Source organism: Ailuropoda melanoleuca, chromosome 1, assembly GCF_002007445.2.
Source record: "Ailuropoda melanoleuca isolate Jingjing chromosome 1, ASM200744v2, whole genome shotgun sequence".
In the NCBI taxonomy this organism is placed as follows: domain Eukaryota; kingdom Metazoa; phylum Chordata; class Mammalia; order Carnivora; family Ursidae; genus Ailuropoda; species Ailuropoda melanoleuca.
The window spans coordinates 64,663,532-64,687,845 of record NC_048218.1 but is presented as its reverse complement, the minus strand read 5'-3'; the positions used below and the strand labels follow the sequence as shown (position 1 = coordinate 64,687,845).

Below are 24,314 nucleotides of genomic sequence, written 5' to 3'. Positions count from 1 at the left end.
GCATATTTTCACTTTGTGATCTCCCCACATATACATACGTATATTTTGAAACAAAAGTCTCACAAAATATATGTACCCTTACTACATGTGATATAATAATATTTCCATTCTAGCTTATTTCGTCCTACTTTTTTTTTTTTTTAAAGGTGGTCTGCCTACTGACTTAGTTGGCTCTGAACCAAAGTTTGAAAAACAACGTGACACAGCCTTACTAACGTGGTAGCCACCAGGCAATGTGGCTTTTGAACATCTGAAATGTGGCTAGTATTCTTCGCACACTGAGGAACTAAAGGTTTCATTTTATTTCATTGTAATTAATTTAAACCAAATTCAAAAACAGAAGCAGTGCAAAGTACTTCCCCATTAACCACAACTTTATTTTTTTGGTAGGACTTATATTTCACTTTAACTTCTACATTGGGTAAGATATTACTGGAATGTGCCAGGTGTAGCATGCGTTGTTTCTAGTATTACAACTTGTCACTGATCTTGGTGTCAATGAACAGACTCAGTTCTCATTATTTTTTTTTCTACACGGATGAAACTTTGTAATTTGCTTATTTGAATATTTTATGAAGGAAAAAATAAGAGAGCAGAAGAAAATATGTTGCAAATTTCACAATGAGTGGCAACTGCAATGTGCTGCAGTAGAGCAAAATGAATGCTGTGCAAAGAAAAATTTTAAGACAATTTAGTGGATAATATTAAAGGACATGTTCAACAAATGCATGGTAAATTTTACAGGAGGTTTCTTCTCATCAGTCAAAAAGGAATAAAAAAATTAGTTATCCAAAATCAGAATTAAATGTGCAATAAACATTTTTCAAAAATTTTTTCACAAATCTGAGTTATCACTTTGGCCACCTATAAAATGGTTTGGATTCCTATACAGAAAGAAAATCATTTTTATTTTTTTTTATTTTTAAGATTTTATTTATTTATTTGAGAGAAAGCGTGAGCATGAGCAGGGTGGGGGCAGAGGGAGAGGGACAAGCAGACTCCCCACTGAGCAGGGAGCCCAACGCAAGGTGGGGCTCGATCCCAGTGACCTGAGCCAAAGGCAGATGCTTAACTGACTGAGCCACCCAGGTGCCCCGTTTTGGGTGATTTTTAAAAATAGATTTCTGATAGGGGTGCCTGAGTAGCTCAGTCAGTTAAGCGTATGACTCTTGCTTTCAGCTCAAGTCATGATCTCATGGGTCTTGAGATCTAGCCCCACAGTGGGCTCCACACTCTGTGTGCAGTCTGCCTGGGATTCCCTCTCTTTGCCACTGCGCGTGCATGCTCTCTTTCTCTCAAATAAATAAATCTTAAAAATAGATTTCTGATAGGAAACCCCTCTAAAATATTTAATCAGTATTTTATCAATTATTTGCAACCTGACTAATGGGTTGCTGAAAAATTACCATCCTAAGTTACCTTAAATAAATGTGAAATTATCTTAAAGGTGCTAGTCAAAACCACTCAGTGATTCAAAGTGTATTTACCTTAATAATCTACAAAAGCTCCGCCGATAACTCAGCCGCTGACTAGCCGCAGCAACACTGGGAGGAAGTGGAGGCCGGGGTGGGAAATAAGCTAGTGTTGCAGAAAACAGTAAGCAGACAACTCCAAATTCTGGGGGCAGGGGAGAAAAAAAGAATAAAATGTTAACCAGACAACATAGAAAGTTCAGTGTCTCAAGTATTTATCTAACAAATCGTTAACTAAGCTCTAGGCATAAAAAGATAAGCAAAATATAGTACCTAGCAAAATTAGTTCAGTCTTGTGAAAAAAACAGATACGTAAAGATATAAATTTCAGCAGCTCATACGTAAGAAGCCATACTATGGTACACACTACATAGACGGAAACACTGAGGCAGAAGCAAATGTTACTCGAAGGAAAAAACATTAAAAACCAAGAGTATTGTAGTATAAGATTTTGAAGCAGATCTAAGATGATTGTCTAATAAGCATGGTACTCAGAAAGAAAATATATGATACAGAAACTGTAGTAATAGGATAGGAGGTTGATTTGATCAATGATTGGATATTCCAAAGCACAGTGTATCACAGACTCAATTTATATGCTGTATGGAGAATCTGAACAAAACAGGAATGCATCCAAAAATAACAAGAAAAAGAAAGCAAAATTTAATGATTAAAAAGACTAGCTATTGTAGAATACTAAACAATTGGAAGTAAAATGAACATCCAATCTTAATTTGGTACCATTAATAAGAAAAAGATCGTAGGAGTTCTGATCATTCCCTCCGGAGTTCTGGCACTTGTAAGTCACAACTTTTGTTGTGTCCAATTTAGTAGAAAAGCATGACTCCCAAAAGGAAAGTTAGGAAACTTGGAATAGAGACCTGCCTATGCCATTAATTAACTTTTAATTTGAATGAATCCTTTATTCTTTGTTGTCAATAAAGGGACTGGACTAAGTGATTTCCAGAGTCCACTCAGTTGGATAATTTTAATTCTAATTCTAGGGCTATATTCTTAGCAAAAGGTACAATATTCCTGTAAGACATTTAGACATGGATAATGTCTTTGTTCTTTGTCAGTCTGAGGAGCAATAAGAAGTTAATGAACTGTTTTAATTTACAGATCTTCTAATTAACAACAATGAATGAGCATCTTCCATATACTTATTGGCCATCTGTATTTCTTCTTCTGGGATTACCTTGTTTGTATTCTCTCTATTGGCGTTTTTGTAAACAGCTTCAGAGAGATAATTTGCACAATATACAATCCACACATTTGAAGTGCACAATTCAATGATTTTAGTATACTCACAGAATTGTGCAACCACCACCACAATCAATTTTAGGACTTTTCCACTGTCCCAAAAAGAAACTCTGTACTCATTACCCATCCCCCACCCCCAAATCTCACAGCCCCAGGCAACCACTCCCTAATCTTTCAGTCTCCCTGGATTTGAGTATAATGGACATCTCATATTAATGGAATCAGATGTGGTCTTTGTGACCTGCAACTTTCACTCAGTGTAATGTTTTCAAGGTTCAACTATGTTGGAGCAGCATGTATCAGTAATTTTATTCTCTTCTCTTGCCAAATAATATTCCATTGAATGGATAAACACATCTTTTATCCACTTAAGTTGATAGATATTTAGATTGTTTCCATCTTTGGCTATTATGAATGATGCTACTATGGACATTTGTGTATAAATTTTTGCACGGATGTGTTTTTACTGCACTTGGGTATATACCTAGAAATGTGATTGGTGGGTCATATGATAATATATGTTTAACACTTTGAAGAACCAAAGTGGTCGTGCCATTTTATTTCCCTACTAACAATGTATGAAGAATAAAAATTCTCCACTTGTTCACCAATATTTATTTCCCATTTTTAAAAAAAAGGTTTTTATTTTTTAAAGATTTATTTATTTGAGAGAGAGAGTGTGTGTGCACGAGAGCACGAGTAGGGGGAGGGGAAAAGGGAGATGGAAAGGGAGAGAGAATTTCCAGCAGGCTCTGCTCCTTTGTGGAACCCAATGTGGGGCTCAATCTTACAACCCTGGGACCATGACCTGAGCTAAAACCAAGAGTCAGATGCCTAACTGACTGAGACACCCAGGTGCCCCCTGAAAGATATTATTTTCTTAAGTAATCTCAACACCCAATGTGGGGTTTGAACACAAGAGCCTGAGTTCAAGAGTCACATGCTCTACCAATTGAGCCAGCCAGGCACCTCATCCCATTTTATTGGTTATAGCTATCCTACTGGATGTGAAGTGTATCTCATTATGGTTTTAATTTGTATTTCCCTAATGACTAATGATGACAAGCATTCTTCATGAGCTTGTTGGCCATATGTATATCTTCTATGGAGAAATTTGAGTCCTTTGCCCATTTTCTAATTTGGTTGGTCTTTTTGTTGTTGAGTTGTAAGAGTTCTTTATATATTCTGGATATAAGTCTTTTATCAGATATATGATTTGCGACAATTTTCTCCCATTCCCAGAGTGAGCTGTCCTCTCCCTTTGTTGATGGGTGTCCTTTGAAACATGAAAGTTTTTAATTTTGATGAAATCCAGTTATCTGTTTTTTCTTTTGTGCTTTTAAGATTTCACACCTAATCCAAGGTCACAAAGATTTACTCCTATGTTTTCTTCTAAGAGTTTTTTTTAGTTTTAGCTCTTACATTAAGTTTATAATCCATTTTGAGTTAATTTTTACGTATGATGTAAGGAAGGGATTCAAACAGATTCTTTTGCATAATTNTTTTAGTTTTAGCTCTTACATTAAGTTTATAATCCATTTTGAGTTAATTTTTACGTATGATGTAAGGAAGGGGTTCAAACAGATTCTTTTGCATAATGGNTGCATAATTACATCCTAGCAACATTTGTTGAAAATACTATTCTTTCTCTATTGAATTACCTTGGTACTCATTTTTTTTAAAAGGTTTTATTTATTAATTTGACAGAGAGAAACAGCCAGCGAGAGAGGGAACACAAGCAGGGGGAGTGGGAGAGGAAGAAGCAGGCTTCCAGCGCAGGAGCCTGATGTGGGGCTCAAGCCCAGAATGCTGGGATCATGCCCCGAGCCGAAGGCAGACGCTTAACAACTGCGCCACCCAGGCGCCCCAAGGTACTCATTTTTTTAGGTTTTATTTAAGTCATCTCTATACCCCATGTGGGGCTCGAACTCATGACCCCAAGATCAAGAGTTGCATGCTCTTCTAACTGAGCCAGCCAGGCACCCCGAATTGTCTTGGTATTCTTATGAAAAGTCAATTGAGTGTAAATGTAATGGTTCATTTTTTGGAATCTCACTTCTGTTCCATTGAGTTGTGTCATCCTTATGCCAATACCCTGCTGTCTTAATTAGTGAAGTTGAGTTTGTAGTAAGTTTTAAAACTGGGAAGTGTGAATTCTCCAGCTTTGTTCTTTTTTAAGACTGTTTTGGCTATTCTGAGTGCCTTGCATTTCCATATAAATTTTGGGATCAGTTTGTCAATTTCTTTTTATTTATTTATTTAATTTAATTTGGAGGGGGATCAGCTTGTCAATTTCTGCAACAAAGGTAGATGGATTGTACTGAATGTGTTGATCAATTTGGGGAATATTACCATATTCACAATATTAAACTCTCCAACTCACGAATATGGGATGTCTCCATTTCTTTAGGTCTTCTGGGACTTCTTTCAACAGTGTTTTATGGTTTTCAGAACACAAGTTTTATATTTATTTTGTTAAATTTATTCCTAAATATTTTCTTTTTGAGGCTATTATAAATTGAACTATCTTCCTAATTTCATGTTTGGATTGTTCATTGTTAATGTATAGAAATACAACACATTTTCTTGCACCTAAAATTTGTGTTTTTAGGATGAACTTGTTCATTCCTGCTGAACTTGTTAGATCTGGTAGTTTTGTGGTGGATTTCAGAGGATTTTCTATCAAGATCAAGCTATTTTCGGGGCGCCTGGGTGGCACAGCGGTTAAGCGTCTGCCTTCGGCTCAGGGCGTGATCCTGGCGTTATGAGATCAAGCCCCACATCGGGCTCCTCCGCTATGAGCCTGCTTCTTCCTCTCCCAGTCCCCCTGCTTGTGTTCCCTCTCTTGCTGGCTGTCTCTATCTCTGTCAGATGAATAAATAAAATCTTAAAAAAAAAAAAAGATCAAGCTATTTTCAATAGAAATAGTCTTACTTTTTTTTGCGATCTATAGGCCTTTTCTTTCTTTTTCTTACTTAGTGATCCTGATTAGAACCTCCAGCACAATATTAACTAGACATAGCAAAAGTAGGCATCCTCGTCTTATTCCTGATTTCAGGGGGAATGCCTTTAGTCTTTGACCATTAAATATGATCTTTTCTGTGGGTTTTTCATAGACACCTTTTGTTAGGTTGAGGGAGCTCCTACCAACTAATTTGTTGAGTGTTTTTATCTTGCGAGGGCATTGGATTTGTTAATGCTCCCCCCCCACCCCCCGCCTCCGTCAGGATGATCACATGTTTTTTCTCCTTTATTCTACTGATACATATGTTAGTTGAGTCTTACATGTTAAACCAACCTTGCATCCTAGGAATAAATCTCATTTGGTTACAACATACAATCCTTTTTTATATGTTGTTAGAATTGGTTTGCCAGGATTTGTGGGTCTGTTGTTTACTTTTCTTATGATGCCTTTGAAATAATTTAAGAGTCATTAATCTTTTAATGTGGCAATTCTAGCAAAATATTTTTAATGGAATAAGGGTCATGGGACAATATTTCAGGAAAGCAGACTGGCAAATATGTAAGCACTGAAGCAATACTAGGAAGCTCTGAGTAGAGGCTTTGGATTCATTGGAACCAGGAACCAGAAGGATGAAGACCATTAATACTGCCGAACAGTGCCTAAAATCCAGCCATTTAAAAGACACGATTATTGTTAAGTTTTCAATAAAAAGAATGATGTGACCAAAATAAAGTTTAAAATTTATGTGACACTGCTTTCAGTTTTACTTACTACTTTTAAATTTCATTTTTCTTTTCTTTTTTTTAAACAAAAACTTATTTATTTTTTAAAGATTTTATTTTTAAGTAATCTCTACACCCAACATGGGGCTTGAACTCACAACACCAAGATCAAGAGTTGCACACTATACCAACTGAGCCAGCCAGGTGCCCCTCAGTTTTTTTTCTTTAAAAGGAGTTGTCTAAGGGGGGGAGGGGTCAAATGCTTTATATATGCCACAGCCTCTGCTTTTGCTATATTCCCTCTAAAACATATTTAGAAATGTAAATCTCACTGTATAATTCTCTAGGGTAAAATTCTTCGGAGTGTGGCCTTTGCCTACAATATGGTGAATTTCAAACCCATTAGCCCTGCTTACAAGTCTTGTAAGCCAGGTAAGCCTGGCTTACCTCTCTAGCTAAACATATCTGTCACTACTTTCACCAGGAAAGTAGTGAACCTTAAACCTTAAACCAGGTTTAAGCCACTCTGGGCTCTGAGTTGCCTGACTATACCAGGCTCTCATCCATTACAAGGCTTCTCCTCCACGGCCCCCTCTCTTTCTAGTATGTTCTTCCTCCTGCCCACTGTATTTGGCTAACTTCCTCTCATCCCTCAGGCTCCACCTTAGATGCTGTGTCTCCAGGAGGCTCTACTTGACCTCCCAAATCTAACCTAGGTGCTCCTCCTGAGGTTTCAGAGCAACCGTCAGCCTTTGGTTACAGCACTTACCACCCTGTTTTACAACTGTTCACCAGTCTGTTCCTTTGGGAAACTCTTAAGTTCTGTGAAAGTCGGAACCATGTCCACCTCAGTGCCTAGCACGGGAACAGATACATAGGAGGTCAAAATATATGTGTTCAACGAATAAGTGAATAAATTAATAGAAAGTTCATCATAATATGGTCCTGTATCTTTCCAGCCTCATTTTCTGCCACTTGTTACCTACACCCACACATACATATTTACACTACGTTAGCCATATGAAATTATGTGCAGTTCTTTGGACATACTGAGCTCTCTCATACCATATCTGCCCTTGCAGTGGCTATTCCTTCTATGTGGAATGTCCTACCTCATTTGAACAGTTGGTGAACTCCTATGAAATTCTTAACTTTAATTATCACATTTTTGGTGAAGCCTTCCCCAACTCTTCAACTTCTCTCCAAACTCAGGCAAGTTAGGTCTCTCAAGCTCTGGATATCTATTACTATGTTAACAGTCTTCTCAGTGATCTTACCAATTCCCAGCACTTAGCACAGTGCTAGTATACCCAAAAACTTATAAAGAGTTTTCTGAATGTAGAAGGAAATAACAAACAGGTATACGGGGCGGAGGGGTCTGTAAGAGACTATAATGTAAGTGTGGAGTAGGGCTTCACCCTAGCAATAAAGAGAAAGGACCAAGAAAATGTTTTGGAAGGGTCAATAGCCCTTATTAACAGACTAAGCAGAGAGAGGATAGGGAGTGAAGAGAAGAACAAACTAAACATAGAGAGGATAGGGAATGAAAAGAAGAATAAACCGTGGGTGACACGGGTTTACCAGGTCAGAGAGGAGAGGGGAAATTGCAAGGGAGAAAATGGGCTTAACAGCTACCAATAGATGGTTAACAAATACCTATTGTGAATCATGACATTTAGTTTTCTACTCTGATCAGATATCTAGAAAAGACACTAGACAATGTGTTCTATGGTGCTTAGTTGTAAATGGATGGGAAGAGTAAAATTGAGAAATAAACTTCCATGCAGCAATAATACATTTTAAACCTAATAACTTCCTAGAAAGGATAAGTTTTAAATAGGCATCTCCATGTTCCATGACAAGAAAAGCACACATGTGCATATGTATATTTTGGATTTCATAAGAAGTGATCTGATATAGAGGGTGGAGTAAAGAGGACTGGGATAAAGATAAAGTAGAGGGGGAACAAAATAAACTTCAAAATACCTGCATATAATACAGTCTCTATGAGATCTTTAATGTGGGTCCTGCTCGTCTCTGAAGCAAGAAGAGGCGACGTCCCATTGGGGGCTGGGACAACAAGTGGCCCAACTAAAAACGCGCATGCTCCACCAAGATAACTGAGCATTGATGCAATGGCTGTGGCGGTGGCCCGTTCATCTGCAGAAAACCACGTCGTAGAGAGGAACGGAGCTGCATTCATTACCGTGGGACCTGCCAATCCATTTAACAACTGTCCTCCATGGATTAGTCTGGAATTAAAAAAATTAGAAGGCTGTGAGGCAGTTGAAGCAGATATTTCTATGCAAGAAGCTGTTAGCCAAACTGCAGTTTAACTCTGGCATTAAGGATACATGTCTGTAAAAAACAGGACATGGCTGCAAGGTAAAGCATGTCGACTCCCCATGAGGGAGACCAAACACAGTAACAGTTACCCCTTATTCATTTATTGAAGCCTCTGATTTATGCCACATACCAAACTAAATACTCCAAATAAGCTTGTTTCATTCATTACAAAAACCCTATGCGGTAGCTATTATTATCTTTATTTGTTGAGATGTTAAAGGCTCTGTTTTTCTGGGAAGATTAAGGTACTTGCCCAAGTGCTAATGGGAAAGCAGAGACCTGGACCCTGGTTGACTCCAAAATCCATTTTCTTTCTACTAGATTGCCTCTTATAAACAGACTTAGTAAGTGCCACCAGCCATTCAAACTAATAATATGGTTGAGCTCAACATGTCTTAAAATAAAATGATATTTAAAAAAGTACAATGGAATAGTATTCAGCATAAAAAGAATGAAATCCTGCCACTTGCAGTGACGTGGATGTAGCTAGAGAGTATTATGCTAAGTGAAATAAGCCGGTCCGAGAAAGACAAATACCATGTAATTTCACTCTTATGTGGAATTTAAGAAACAAATGAGCAAAGGAAGAAAAAAAAAAAAGAGAGAGACAAACCAAGAAACAGACTCTTAGCTATAGAGAACAAACTGATGGTTCCCAGAGGGGCAGCGCATGAAGGGTGGGGAAAGTATATGATGGGGATTAGACATTGCATTTATCATGATCAAAGAAATCATAATAAAATGATATAAAACATTTCATGCCTGCTCTGCCAGGTGACAGGAATAAAAAAAAGAATAAAGAAAAGAAAACCATCATTATAATATCTTCTTTTTTTTAAAAATTTTATTTTATTATATTATGTTAATCACCATACAGTACATCCCCAGATTCCGATGTAAAGTTTGATGCTTCATTAGTTGCGTATAACACCCAGTGCACCATGCAATACGTGCCCTCCTTACTACCCATCACCAGTCTATCCCATTCCCCCACCCCCTCCCCTCTGAAGTCTTCAGTTTGTTTCTCATAGTCCATAGTCTCTCATGTTTCATTCCCCCTTCTGATTACCCCCCTTTTCTTTATCCCTTTCTTCCCCTACCGATCCTCCTAGTTCTTATGTTCCATAGATGAGAGAAATCATATGATAATTGTCTTTCTCTGCTTGACTTATTTCACTTAGCATTATCTCCTCCAGTGCCGTCCATGTTGCAGCAAATGTTGAGAATTCGTTCTTTCTGATAGCTGAGTAATATTCCATTGTATATATGGACCACAGCTTCTTAATCCAGTCATCTGTTGAAGGGCATCTCGGCTCCTTCCATGATTTGGCTATTGTGGACAATGCAGCTATGAACATTGGGGTGCATATGGCCCTTCTCTTTACTACGTCTGTATCTTTGGGGTAAACACCCAGTAGTGCAATGGCTGGGTCATAGGGTAGTTCAATTTTTAACTTTTTAAGGGACCTCCACACTGTTTTCCAGAGTGGCTGTACCAACTTGCATTCCCACCAACAATGTAGGAGGGATCCCCTTTCTCCACATCCTCTCCAACAATTGTTGTTTCTTGCCTTGTCTATCTTTGCCATTCTAACTGGCGTAAGGTGGTATCTCAGTGTGGTTTTGATTTGAATTTCCCTGATGGCTAATGATTTTGAACATTTTTTCATGTGTCTGTTAGCCATTTGTATGTCTTCATTGGAAAAGTGTCTGTTCATATCTTCTGCCCATTTTATGATTTGTTTATTTGTTTCTCGTGTATTGAGTTTGAGAAGTTCTTTGTAGATCTTGGATACCAGTCCTTTATCTGTGGTGTCCTTTGCAAATATATTCTCCCATTCCGTGGGCTGTCTCTTAGTTTTTTTGACTGTTTCCTTGGCTGTGCAGAAGCTCTTTATCCTGATAAAGTCCCATAAGTTCATTTTATCTTTTATTTCTCTTGCCTTTGGAGATGTGTCGTGAAAAAGGTTGCTCTGGCCGATGTCATAGAAGTTGTTGCCTATGTTCTCCTCTAGAATTTTGATGGATTCCTGTCTCACATTGAGGTCTTTCATCCATTTGGAGTTTATTTTTGTGTATGGTGTGAGAGAGTGGTCAAGTTTCATTCTTTTGCATGTAGCTGTCCAATTTTCCCAGCACCATTTATTGAAGAGACTGTCTTTTTTCCACCGGATGTTTTTTCCTGCTTTATCAAAGATTAGTTGCCCAAAGAGCCGAGGGTCCATTTCTGGGTTCTCTATTCTGTTCCATTGGTCGATGTGTCTGTTTTTGTGCCAGTACCATGCTGTCTTTGTGATCACAGCTTTGTAGTACAGCTCGAAATCCGGCATTGTGATGCCCCCAGCTTTGTTTTTCCTTTTCAACAGTTCCTTGGAGATTCTGGGCCTTTTCTGGTTCCATACAAATTTAAGGACTATTTGTTCCAGTTCTTTGAAAAATGTCCTCGGTATTTTGATCGGGATAGCATTGAAAGTGTAGATTGCTCTGGGTAGTATGGACATTTTAACTATGTTAATTCTTCCAATCCATGAGCATGGAATATTTTCCCATCTTTTTATGTCTTCCTCAGTATCTTTCAAAAGTGATCTATAGTTTCTAGGATATAGGTCCTTTACGTCTATAATATCTTCTAATAGAAAAGTGGTTGAGGAATTAGAGGACTTGGGTTCTAGTCCAGCTCTGCAACTAACTAGTTGAATGGTTCTGGGCAATATATCTTTGTGGGATTCCATTTCTTCTCCCGCAAAATGAGATTTGTCTAAATTCAATATCCATTCACTGAGTATCTGTTAGGTTAAACTACTCAAATTACAGGAGCACTACGTTCCTTCCGGTCCTAATACTCTGTGGCGTTAATTGCAAGGGTTGGTGAAGGGTAGTTTCTTGCTTCTATTCCATTTGTTCTCTTGCTCATCTTTTCTCAGTATTCTATTTAGTACTCTATCCTGTTCCTTGCCAACCAAACCCTCTTCTCCCATTGCTCCCTCCACCCCCAACATACACATTCTCATTCAAGAGTAGCCTTGAAGGAGAAGAGAAGCCGGAAGTCCAACAAGCATACCCAAGAAAGAGGCAGGCAAATCAACCTCTTCTGTCTCGGAGGTAGAGGAAAGGGAAGGAACAGTTGATGTGACATATATGTGATACTACTTTTTGCCCCCATTTTGCTATTCAATCACCATGAGGAGACCAACTCCCCCCTTTATTTAATAATTGCCACCTTAAGAGACTTAGAAAAAGTTTTTTAAACAGGCATATGGGAGAGAGGTAGGGCCCTACTGTAGAGGTGTGAGTGGGAAGTGAAATATGTGAGTTAGGTCTGCTCAAATCTTTGTAAATGTTGGAAAACTTACTGTGAAGGCAAAAAGAGCTCCAAGAATCATTACTACTACTAAATTAAGACTGAAGACATTTTAAAATCTTGTGAAAGGGGAACTTTTTTCTAGATGACAAAAACAATTTAAACTGTTTATGAAACCAAATCCCTACTCCAAACACCAGTGGATCCCCAGCTGTAACATAGCAATTTCATCACAGAAATACTCTTCAAACAATTATCACTGAGTGGTTTTATTCATGATCCGTGATGGCACAACAGACAGTGCATGATGGCGCAGACAGGAACTGCTTTGATATTTAATACCTTTAATGAGGTGTTCCTGAAAGACCCATCTCATCTAGGAGGAGAAGGGCTGTAATGAATAATTTTATTATGCCTAAAAATGTTAAGAAAAGAAAGCAAACACAGAAGAAACAAACTATCAACAAAACAAAACACGATAAAACATTATGAATCCTAAAAGGATTAAGGCACAAAACTCAAATTATTGCCATGGCTTAACTATGTGTTACCTCTCAGTGGAATCACGAATAGACTATTTTTTTTTAAAGATTTTATTTATTTATTTGACAGAGAGAGAGAGAGCACAAGCAGGGGGAGAGGCAGGCAGAGGGAGAAGCAGGCTTCCCGCTGAGCAAGGACCCTGAGACAGGGCTTGATCCCAGGACCCCGAGATCATGACCTGAGCCGAAGGCAGAGGCTCAACTGACTGAGCCACCCAGGCGTCCTGAACAGACTATTTTTTAAGCAGCAAACGTGAGTCACAGAATGTGTGAGCTTGTGATAAAAGTACAAAAAGCAGGTATATCAGCACTAGGGACATTTCATATGGGTTCTAAGTCCACAAGGTCACTGAACTTGGGAGGCCAACCTAAAACAGGAATTACCATAATGAAAAATCAGCTTGTGAATTAAAACATGCTGATTTGGTATTTAAAAATTATTCTAATGATTATGTACATTTTGCATTAAAAGTCATCATGCACAAACATACTTCTCACACACAGAGTCAGTAGTGGAACTGGACCCATAGGATCTTGGGGATCCCCCCTGAATTCATGGGAAGCCTGGCAGGGAAACCCGGTTCCTCTCTTCCCATTATCTTTACGTTTTCCAGAACATAGTCTTGCTCTTTCTCATACTTGGATTCTACAGTCCTTCAGGGTGTGGCAGTTACTAATATAACTAGTTATAAGAACTACTGTCCTGCAATATCAAGATTTTCATGTTTGCCTGACCCTGTTTTCTGTTACCTATTAACTGACCCTATTTTATGAAATTAACTTGTAAAAATATATTTAAAAATAAAATTCAATTTTGTATCTAAAATCTAGTTTTCCCATTTAATGGTAATACAAAATTAGAGGTATTTTTTTTCTGAAAAAAAAAGGGGCATAAGACTAAAATCATACAAATATTACAATAAACTCTTTATAATGACAATAAAGGAGATGAAATAATTATAAATTATTCAGTACAAGGTGTGTTATTTAACTTATTCGACAAACATGTACTAAGCCCTTGCCCTTAGAGTCCTTAGGGGTAGTTGAAACATCACCTATCAGCATGTACCAGGAATATAAAGAAAAATGAGGCAATAATTAATCCCGCCCTTAATCCTTGTGGGGCCAGTGATTAGAGTACTAATGGAGGACCTTGCATATCCTCCCTCTCTTCTGACCTCTAGCTCTGGTCTACATCATCATTGCATGTACGCACGGGGACCTGAAGGTCTGCCTCCAAGCTCTCCTGCCTTCCAAACCTTGCCCCTTGGCAACCCGTTGAGCTCGGAGAGTACACACCAGATATGTGGTCCACTCTTAGAAGAACAGACCTGAGAAAAAGGCCTGTTGCAGGGATATCTGGGGTCCTGTGTAGCTAGACATGATAAGCAGGGTGGGCACATCTCCTTGGCCCTACAGACTCCTCAGCATATTGGGAACAGTAAAACTGAAGGAAAGCCAGAGTGCGATACTCTCAGGCACTGAGTCTAGGCAAGGACCCTCTGGCAGTACTGGCAACAACAACAGTGGGGATATGGAACAGGGGACGGTTTGGAAGACCATTCTCAGCCATACAACAGATGTGGCTAGGTGAATGACTGCATATTGCGAAAGCATCCATAACTCCATAAAAATGTAAAATAAGTGGTTGAATGTAGGTCAGAAGCTAAACAAAGAGGTCTGAGCTAAGAGATACATCTTGAGGTTAGGGAAAAAACACTGGAAAATAACAATATTTTTTAAATAGAGGAAGAGGAGTCTAGAAAGACAATTGAGAAGGAGCAATTACAGAGAAAGAAAGAAAGAAAGAAAGAAAGAAAGAAAGAAAGAAAGAGAAAAAGAAAGAAAGAAGGAGTGGTACCATAGCAGAGAGAAGGGTTTTGAGAAGAGGGGAGTGAATGGTTGATAGTGTCAAGTCTCATACAAAGATCATTTGGTAACTAAAATGTAACCACTGGATTCGTCAATAAGGAGGGTCATTCATGATTTGAGTAGAAGCAGTTTCAGTAGAATACTGAAGATGAAGTTGAGACTCATGAGGAAATGGAAATTTGGATTTAGACTATACTAGTAGTTAGAAACAAATGCTAGAACAAAAATTAGGTATGTAAGCTTGGCAATGTGACAAGAAAAAACACCCAGCCTAAAAGAATTGTCTGGATCGAAAAGTCTGTTGCCGTCACGTACTGAAAGTTAAATGCCACTCACTGTGATTGTTCTAATCCTTTCTTAGCACTGGAAAGAAGCTGACTTTCAGAAATTAACACCTATCGATCTGGCTGACTGTCAAGAGGAGTGATTCACAATCTTCAGTAAAGGGAAGTAGATCCCATCACTTAATGTCAATTTTTCTGCATCATCATTATATGCTTCAGTTTTGTTTTGCAAGTAAAAGTTAATTGCAGATGAGGAGCCTGGCTTCTAAATTTGCCAGTGTCTCATGAAGTGTGGATGCACTCTAGTGACTAGAACACAGACTCATTCAAGCACAGAGAAGGGCCGTTGCTGAAATACACAACTAACTTGTGCTATAAAACTCTCAGTTACCAACAAAACAAAAAAAATCAGTTATCTAAACACACACATCCACTCCATTTATAATTTTTATTTTTTTAAAAGATTTTATTTATTTATTTGAGAAAATGAGAGAAAAAGCAGGGGGGTAGGAGCAGAGGGAAAAGCAGACTCCCTGCCCAGCAAGGAGCCTGATGAGGGGCTTGAACCCAGGACCCTGGGATCATGACCCAAGCCGAAGGCAGACACTTAACCCACTGAACCACCCAGGCACCCCCATTTATAAATTTTAAAAAATCTAAATTCAGTGATACAAAAACCAAGGTAATTAATAAATATTCTGGAAATAAAGCTTAAAGCTTTTTTTAAAAAAACAAACAAGCCAGCAAGCAAGCAAACACTGAGGGTGGTCAAAGCATGGCCAGTGCTTTATTACCGTCTCGAGTGCAGTGGACCCCGGAAGGGTGGGCAGCAGTTAGGATTGGAGGCAGCTCCCGGGCAGTAAGCCCTGCAGCAGAAAGGAAGCTCTCCAGAAAGTGGACTCGCTAACTCAAGGGCTCTAACTCCTGCTTCACACCTGATGATGGCCAGTACACATTCACAGCTCAGGGAATGCAAATCTCGAACTCTGCAGGCCAAGCTGTGACACACCTGCCAGGGGCCAGCGTGCTGCCCTCTTTCTTCGTCACAGTCTCCTCTCATTGTGTCCTTGGTCTACTCCCTCTCCCCTTCTCCCTCTGGTCTTTTCCCCCTTTTCCTTTTTTCCTTCTACCTAGCTTCTGCCTACTTCTGTGTTTGTCCCATCCCCACAGGCGAAGTGGGAAAATGGGCGAGAGGGTAATTTCCCTTGCAGGCTGAGAGGATATTAAAGACCTGGAGTTTCTCTGGTGGCGGCAGCAGCAGTAGCAGAACTACACCAACTGATGATGTATTATATGTGGGCTAATGATGTATACTATACGTGGGCTAACTGAATTAAAAAAAAAAAAAAAAGGACTAGATGGAAGAGCAGGAAGACCAGGGTGCTGCCCACTAGTGTCAGTACCGCTGGGGGTTGCTAGCCTTCCGTAGGCCTGGCAGGAGGAGGGGAGAGGGGGCATGGGGACTGGAGGTGACGGACCTATGGAAGCCTCACAGGAGTCTTGCCCTTGCCCTGTGCCCCTTCACCTTCAGCCCTCAGCCAGTACCCCCGCCCCTCGCCCCACAGGCTGAGGCCTGAGTGGCATGTGGTATGGCATTTGGGCACAGCTGCATTCCATTTCATATCATTCAATATACTATAGCTTTTCAAACAAATGCCAATAGCTAAAGTTCAAACTGAAGATCCACAGTTCATGGTTTTCTAATGTACTTGACATTTTAGTTTGTATTTAATGATATTCTGGTATCCTAACCTTTTGCTTTCTGACATCCTAGAGCAAATACCTATGATTCCTCAACTATTTTCTACATGGAATATGTTTTAGAATTAGAATTTTTATAGCTGGAAGAGACTTCAAACCTCACCTAGATAACCACCTCTGCATTTTACAAATATAAAAATTGAGTTCCAGAGAGGCTAATATTACATTTAAAATCACACTTATAATTTTATAACTTTCTTTTCTCCAAAAAGTATGGCGGGGGGGGCGGGGAGCTCCAAAGTCATATAACTAGCTAATGGCTAAGCCAGGACTGGAAATCAAAATCAGAGCTCATTTAATCGGTCTACCAATCTCTCTACTCTTCCAACATGGTCTCATTCTGAAGGTTCTCTGTTAATAACAGTATAAATAAAAATCATTGACTGTTAAGATAACTCAAGGCTTTCAGATCCAAAGGCATGCATATTTTGATTCTGCACATAGACCTACTTTAGAAACCTTTAGTTTATTATGACTAGCATTGGTGATAACACTAGAAAATTGGTTTATAAACTTAGCAGGTCCTTCTTCACTATAAGCCCAACATTCTTAACTTAAATTCTACCTATTTTTAATATGAAGTAATCTAGAATCCACAAAAATACTTACCTCTAAGATTCAATATGCCAGTGGTTCACAAACTTTCTCCCAATTCCTAATTATCCTGCATCAGAATAAACTGGTATGTTACACCATTTCCTGGATATTGAAAATGGCAGAGTGCTAGAAATAGTTTTCCTTTATTTAGTCCAAGAAAATATAGGGCAAAAAAAGGGTCAGGGATGTTATGAATTACAAGAAAAAGGAAGTTAGGAAGGAAGAAATAGAGATGATGGTACAAAGGAAGAAGCCTTCTAGGGACTTCTGCTGTAGTTTTTTTTTAAGAAACTTGATTTCACTTCTGTATCCTTTAATAATTTGGGCTAATTATGATTCGACTAGAAATATCTGTTGAATATCTACTGTGGCCAAGGAACCTATAGCTAGACACTAAAGGAAATACAAAGATGAATATTATAGTCTCGGCCCTAAATAAACTTATAACAACATCAAGTACCAGTTACAGAGAGCACATAAAAAAACACAGTGAAGAGTAATAGATTAGGTATCAGAAAACTCAGTTTCTAATTTGAGCTAAATTTATTAACCGTGTAATCTTTGGTGAATCGCTTATTCTCTTGCTGTTTCAATTTCTCCAAAGGTACTTTGTCTCACAGGGTTTTTATTAAGGCCAAACTCAATCATCTCTTGGCAAGGAGGAGGGAAAAAATAGATGCCTACCTCCCTCCATTTTGTCTCATAACTTTGTTCTTGTCTTGTAATTTTTATTTTGTCCTCTTAGTTTAAAAGTATATATACTCATAGTAGAAAAATGCATACAGAAAATATCCATAAATTCTGGGGCGCCTGGGTGGCTCAGCCATTAAGCGTCTGCCTTTGGCTCAGGTCATGATCCCAGGGTCCTGGGACAGGGAGCCTGCTTCTTCCTCTCCCACTCTCCTTGCTTGTGTTCCCTCTCTTGCTGTCTCCCTCTGTCAAATAAATAAAATCTTAAAAAAAAAAAGAAAATAACCATAAATTCAATAACTCAATTAAACAGCCCAGACAACCACTACTACTGTATTTTTTCTTTCAGTTTTTTTCCCCATTGTATCTCTCAACACCTAAACGTAGGTAACTAGATACCATATTGAATATAGTTCATCCACTAAATTATTTTACCTTTACAGCCTATCATAAACATTTTCTCATGAAAGATTCTTTATAATCGTAACTATCATGGCTTCCTGACAGCCTATATACAGATGTACAAAAACTCATTTAACCATTTTCCTAATGTTTGCTACTTATTTGCAAATATTAATAATGCTGCTGTGATAATCCTTGCATGTAAATATTTGCTATTTTCCAAATTACTTCTTTAGGGTCAAAAATATGAACATTTAAGGCCTTATGAAACTTTCTTTTTTTTCTTAATGTTTTTTATTACATTATGTTAGTCACCATACAGTACATCCCCGGCTTCCGATGTAAAGCTCGATGATTCCTTAGTTGCGTATAACACCCAGTGCACCATGCAATACGTGCCCTCCTTACTACCCATCACCGGTTATGAAACTTACTCCCAAATTGTTTTCAGAAGGATTTGTAGTAATTTATATTCCCATCAGTAGTGATTAACAGTGCCTGTCTTACCAGCACTGTCATTATTCAAAAAGTATACAGACACGCATGCACTCAAATAGCTTGGTTTTTAGTTTTCTATTGCTCTTATAACAAATTACCACAAAACTAATGGCTTTAAAACAACACACATTTATTATCTTACAGTTCTGTAAGTTGTAAGTCCCTGGGTCTCACTGAGCCAAAAATCAAAGTGTCAGTGTGCCTGTGTTCCTTTCTGGAGGTTCTAGAAGAATCAACGTCCTTGCCTTTTCCTGGTTTCTAGTGGCCACCTGCAAGCCTTGTTCAGGGCCCCCTTCCTGTCTTCAAAGCTGGCGAGAGAGATTTGAGTCCGGTCATGCTGCATCTCTCAGACTTCCTCTTTTGTTTCATTTTTAAGGACTGCTATGATTACACTGGGACCACCTGGATAAACCAGGATACTCTCTTTAAGGTCAGCTGATTAGCAAGCTTAATTCCCCCCGCGACCAAAGCTTTCCCTCACCATGTCATGTAACATATTCACAGGTTCCAGAGATTAGAACATGTATATCCTTTGGGGATGGGAGCATTCTTCTGCCTACCACACTTGATAGGGCCAAAAAGCATCTCCTTGTTTTAATTTGCATTTCTCTTTTGATTACTAGTCTTTTCTCCTATTGGTGTACTGCAATTTTTCTCTTTTTGAATGAATGCTTTATATATTTATCTACATTATCTACCTGAGTTTTAATTGGGTACATGGCTGCTGAGCTGTATTTCCAGCCTCTCTTACGGATGGCGTGGCCATGTGACTAAGTCTGTACAACTGGATGTGAGGACAAATGACATATACAACCTCTTAGTCATTACGTAAGGATGTAGTCATTGTCCTGGATGTCCTACTTCCCCTTCCTGTGGGCTAGAACGAGGGTATGATTACCAGCCAGCTTTGACCACTTCGACAAGGACATCACCCTAGGGGATGTTAGAGCGATAACAGAAAAGAAACTTGGGTCCTTGGAGGCCCTTGTGGAACAGAGCTGCCTACAAGCAACCCACTATCTTCTAGACTTTTTCCAGAGAAAAATTAACTTCTTTCTCATTGAGCCTGTGTAACCTTAATATCTTTATTACACAGCTTAGCCTATACCTTATTAATAATGTGGGCTGTCAATAAATGTTGACTGTTGAATTATGAATTTAAAGGATGAAATCTGGGAACCAACATTTATTATTTATGCCTACTACATCCATTTTTCCATTCACTTTCCTAAATTGCTTATATATTTTTATATTATTTTATCCGTTATCTATCATACTTGCAACACATATTTTTCCCAGTTTGCGTTTTAATTTTGATTTGTTTTGAAGCATAAAGGTTCACATGTTTATGTAGTCAAACCCATAAACCTTTCCCTTGGTGATGTCTTTCATTGTTTTTATGCTTGGAAAAAAGCAATCTCTTTAGGGATAAGATTAATTTTCCCTTATACAGTCTCATTTTTAAATACATAGCTTATGATTCCATCTGGAACATATTCCGATGCATGTAAAGTAACCAAATAGGTAACTGATTTTCCCAAACACATATTAGATAAACCTATTTAATAAAATACGATTTATTTAAAAATCCTACTAATTTATGGGTTTTTAATTACATTAAATTATTATCAATGTCTACTTTAGCCTATTTTGTTCCTATAACGATTTTGTTGCAGATAAATGTTTTAATCGTTGGTTCCTTTTGGTAATAAGAGAAAAAACATCTAGAGCAAATCTTTATTCAGAAGAAAAAAAATAGGATTTGCAACAGACTTTGAATGTACTCTTCCCAACTTTCAACTCAGCCTATTCCAAAAATCCTATCAACATGTGTGATTGTGATTATGTACAGTAAGGAAAGAGAGTGGTATGATCAGGGAGGGGCCCAAGGGGAGTTCTAGAGTTCTAAATTGGGTAATGGGTACATGGCTGCCCGTTTTATGATTATTTCCCTAAAGTGTACACATACGTTTATGTACCTTCTATATGTATATTATATTTAATCTGAACAAAGTAAATAAGAATATTCATATAAGTTACTGCATGGGCCCCTGGAAGAAATGTCTCAGAAATAACTATATCCTAAAGACAACCAAAAGGGGGAAAAAAGTTACTCTCTACACCTTTCTACTCCCTTTTTTCACCCTGTTGAATACTAATCAAGATGAGTTGTCTTCCCCTACCAATCTTTCTCATGTGAAGCCCATATTACCACCATGCAGAAACAGTTGTAAAACTTGACCCCTGGACATTTAAGAGTCAAATTAGGGCAAATAAAATGATTGAATAAAAGCTAAATCTTAATCGGCTTTAAGACATTAAATATATTACATGATTATACTAGGATGGGCAAGCACAATGCAATTTGCTTAATCGGTTACCATTTAAAGTGAGGATGCTAGTACTTAGGGTAGTAGTTCTCCAACTTAAATGAGCATAAATTAATGAAAGGAGCTTGTTAAAATTGTTGATTCTGGGAATTCATTCCAGAGACTACATGAGTGGGACTGCAATGGGGCCCCCAGGATCTGTATTTTAAATAAGTTGGTAGTGTGCAGACCATACTTTTAAAAAACACTGATCTAGGGAAATCTGAATCTTAATGTATTTTACAAAGAAGAGTCTTAGTTTGAAATCTGCCAACTGTTCACTTTTATATCAAAAGCTTTATATTTCTATACTGGGGAAATCTGCGTATAACTCTTCCTTGCCTTTCCTTCTCTTGCTCTCATTACTGACACTCTAACATGATCATTCTAGTTTCACTTAACTAGTGTCTTCAGTCAAAAAGGTAATATATGGGGGTTCCTGGGTGGCTCAGTCGTTAAGCGCCTGCCTTCAGCTCAGGGCATGATCCCAGAGTCCTGGGATCAAGCCCCACATCAGGCTCCTCCACTGGGAGCCTGCTTCTTCCTCTCCCACTCCCTGCTTGTGTTCCCTCTCTCACTGGCTGTCTCTCTCTCTGTCAAATAAATAAATAAAATCTTAAAAAAAAAAGGTAATATATAAACACGGTAAAAATATTCCCAAGAGTAGGAAAGAGCACAAGATAAAGAGTAAATCTCCTTTCCCATCCCAGACTTCTAGTTCCCCAGACCTCCTCCTCAGAAACAACGGTAATGGCTTCTTTCACAAACAGTCCTCCAGCATCCCTCCTACTTTTTTTCTAAACAGGAACATTTTAAACATAACATGTTACATAATATGTAAACTGCCTTTTTATAAAACTGGACAACGTATCTTGGAGATATTTCCATGCAGCACGTACAGAACTTTTACTTCCTTTTCACAGCTGCATACTATTCCACCATACACTTCACCATAACCAGTCCTCTGTTGAAGACACTGGCCTTCTTCTTCTTCATTTTTTTAAAAGATTTATTTATTTATTTATTTGAGAGTGAGAGGAAGAGAGAATGTGAGTGGGGGGAAGGGCAGAGGGAAGAGGGAGAGAGAATCTTCAAGCAGACTCCCCATTGAGCACGGAGTCTGCCATGGGGCTCCATCTCACCACCCTGAGATCATGACCTGAGCCAAAAGCAAGAGTCGGACGCTTGGTGGACCTGGGTGGCTCAGTTGCTTAAGTGGCTGCCTTTGGCTTGGGTCATGGTGCCAGGGTCCTGGAACTGGGCCCCGAGTCAGGCTCCCTGCTCAGCAGAGTCTGCTTCTCCCTCTCCCTGTGCCTGCCACTCCCCCTGCTTATGCCACTTCCCTCTGCTTGTGCTCTTTCTCTTGTTCACTCTCTCGCTCTCAAATAAATAATTATAAAATCTTAAAAAAAAAAAAAAGAGTCAGATGCTTAACCAACTAAGCTACCCAGGCATCCCGAAGACACAGGCCTTATGAAAATAGCCTTCTACTATTACAAGCAAAGATGCACAAACATGGTTATCCTTGCAAACCGGTAGAACATATGTGGGCTAACTTTCTAGAAGTGCAAATACTGGGTTAAAGGACATTGCATTTTGAATCTAGTAAATACTGCCAAAATGCCCTCCAAATAGGAATGCCCCAAATTACTCATACACTAGTGGGGCCTGTTTTTTCCTACCCCAAGCAACATGTTATCACACTTTTTCATTTTTGCCAATAAACAGACATCTACATGCTGTTTTAATTTTCATTTCTTTAATTATGATAGAGAGTTGGGCATCTTTCTCTAAGTTTATGTCATATGTATTTTAATTTCTGTAATTACTTGCTTGTATCTGTCACTCATTTTCCTACTAAGTTGCTATTTTTTTATTGATTTGAAGAATTCTTTTCAACTAAGGAAGTTACCCATTTGTTTCATTGTTGCAAATATTTCCCAGCTTTTAACTTGTCTTTTGATTTTGTTTTATAGTATATTTAATCATGCAGATATCCTAAATTTTTATTTAGTCAAATTTATGAAGCCTTTCTTTTATGGCTTCTGAGACATGCATTTTAATAGGAAGGTCTTCCTCATTCTAAGATCATTGAAAAATAGCCTCCTTATCTAACACTTTTATGGTTCATTTTTTACATTTAAATTTTTGATCCAACTGGAATTTACTTAAGTGGTAAGACAGAGATTTAAAGTTTTTCTCCATTTTTTGGTCCCCAGATAGCTAAGCAATGGTCCTAAGACCATTTACTAAACAATCTTTTCTGGTATGGTCATTTTATTTTTTAATTAATTAACTTATTAATTAGTTAAAAAGATTTTATTTCAGTAATCTCTACACCCAGCATGGGGCTCAAACCCACAACCGTGAGATAAAGAATTGCATGCTCCACTGACTAAGCCAGCCGGGTGCCGCTGGTATGGTCATTTTAAATATAATTTTGCCAGTTGCACACATTTCACAATGGAATATATTTCTTAAAAAAAAGAAATCTATGTTCACTAGAACCATTCTATTTAACTATCTAACACACATTAGTAAATGTTATCTATTATTTATATTAATGAAAATTCACTGAATTAGAGGATAACATGGCTTGTGTTACAGGAATCACTGGATACACCTACAGTTAAAAGCAGATATAACTTACTCTAAGTTCACCTTCCAGAAATCTTTAAATTGTTTACTGGGCATGTAATATCATATTTCATGCCACAGAATAATGTCATCCAGTGCTATGCAGCAATGCCATCTATAATTTTTTGGGGATGCTTTGCTTCCCAATCACAAAGAAATGCTTATAGTTCATTATTCTAAGTTCCTGATTTATCCATGATGTTAACAGAAGTGGAAAAATAATTTTCTTGAATTTTTACTGGTACTATGCAGGTAAAAGCAATATTGATACCATGCAGAGATAGAACACCATTAGGAAGGTGGTGAGAAGAGTCTTGGTTGAGGAAAGAGCTTGTCAGAAGCTGCTGTTCTCACGTCTGGAGACTTACAGAAGCTAAGATACAGGAAGCCAAGGGTGCAGGGACACTGGTCCAGAAGGCTGGGTCTGAGGCTCAAAAAGCTTCAAGTAAAACACGGGCACAAAAACACAGATTGCCAAGTACCTGTTTCAATGCTGGCCAAATGGACGTTACAGGTCTTTACCCCTTCCTGCTGAATATCAGACAGAGATGGAAGCTTAAAAGTGGTGATCTACTGAACCTACTAGTAAAAAA

At 38.3% G+C, this 24,314-nt stretch overlaps 1 protein-coding gene across 1 annotated transcript in view; it reads right to left on the bottom strand.

Annotated features, from left to right (window-relative positions):
- Window positions 1–24,314, bottom strand: part of SLC49A4 (solute carrier family 49 member 4) — a 76,777-nt gene that overhangs the window by 41,681 nt on the left and 10,782 nt on the right. The window contains 2 exon segments of the mRNA XM_002922578.4: window positions 1,488–1,617; window positions 8,409–8,674. Of these exon segments, the coding sequence (XP_002922624.3) occupies window positions 1,488–1,617; window positions 8,409–8,674 (396 nt within the window).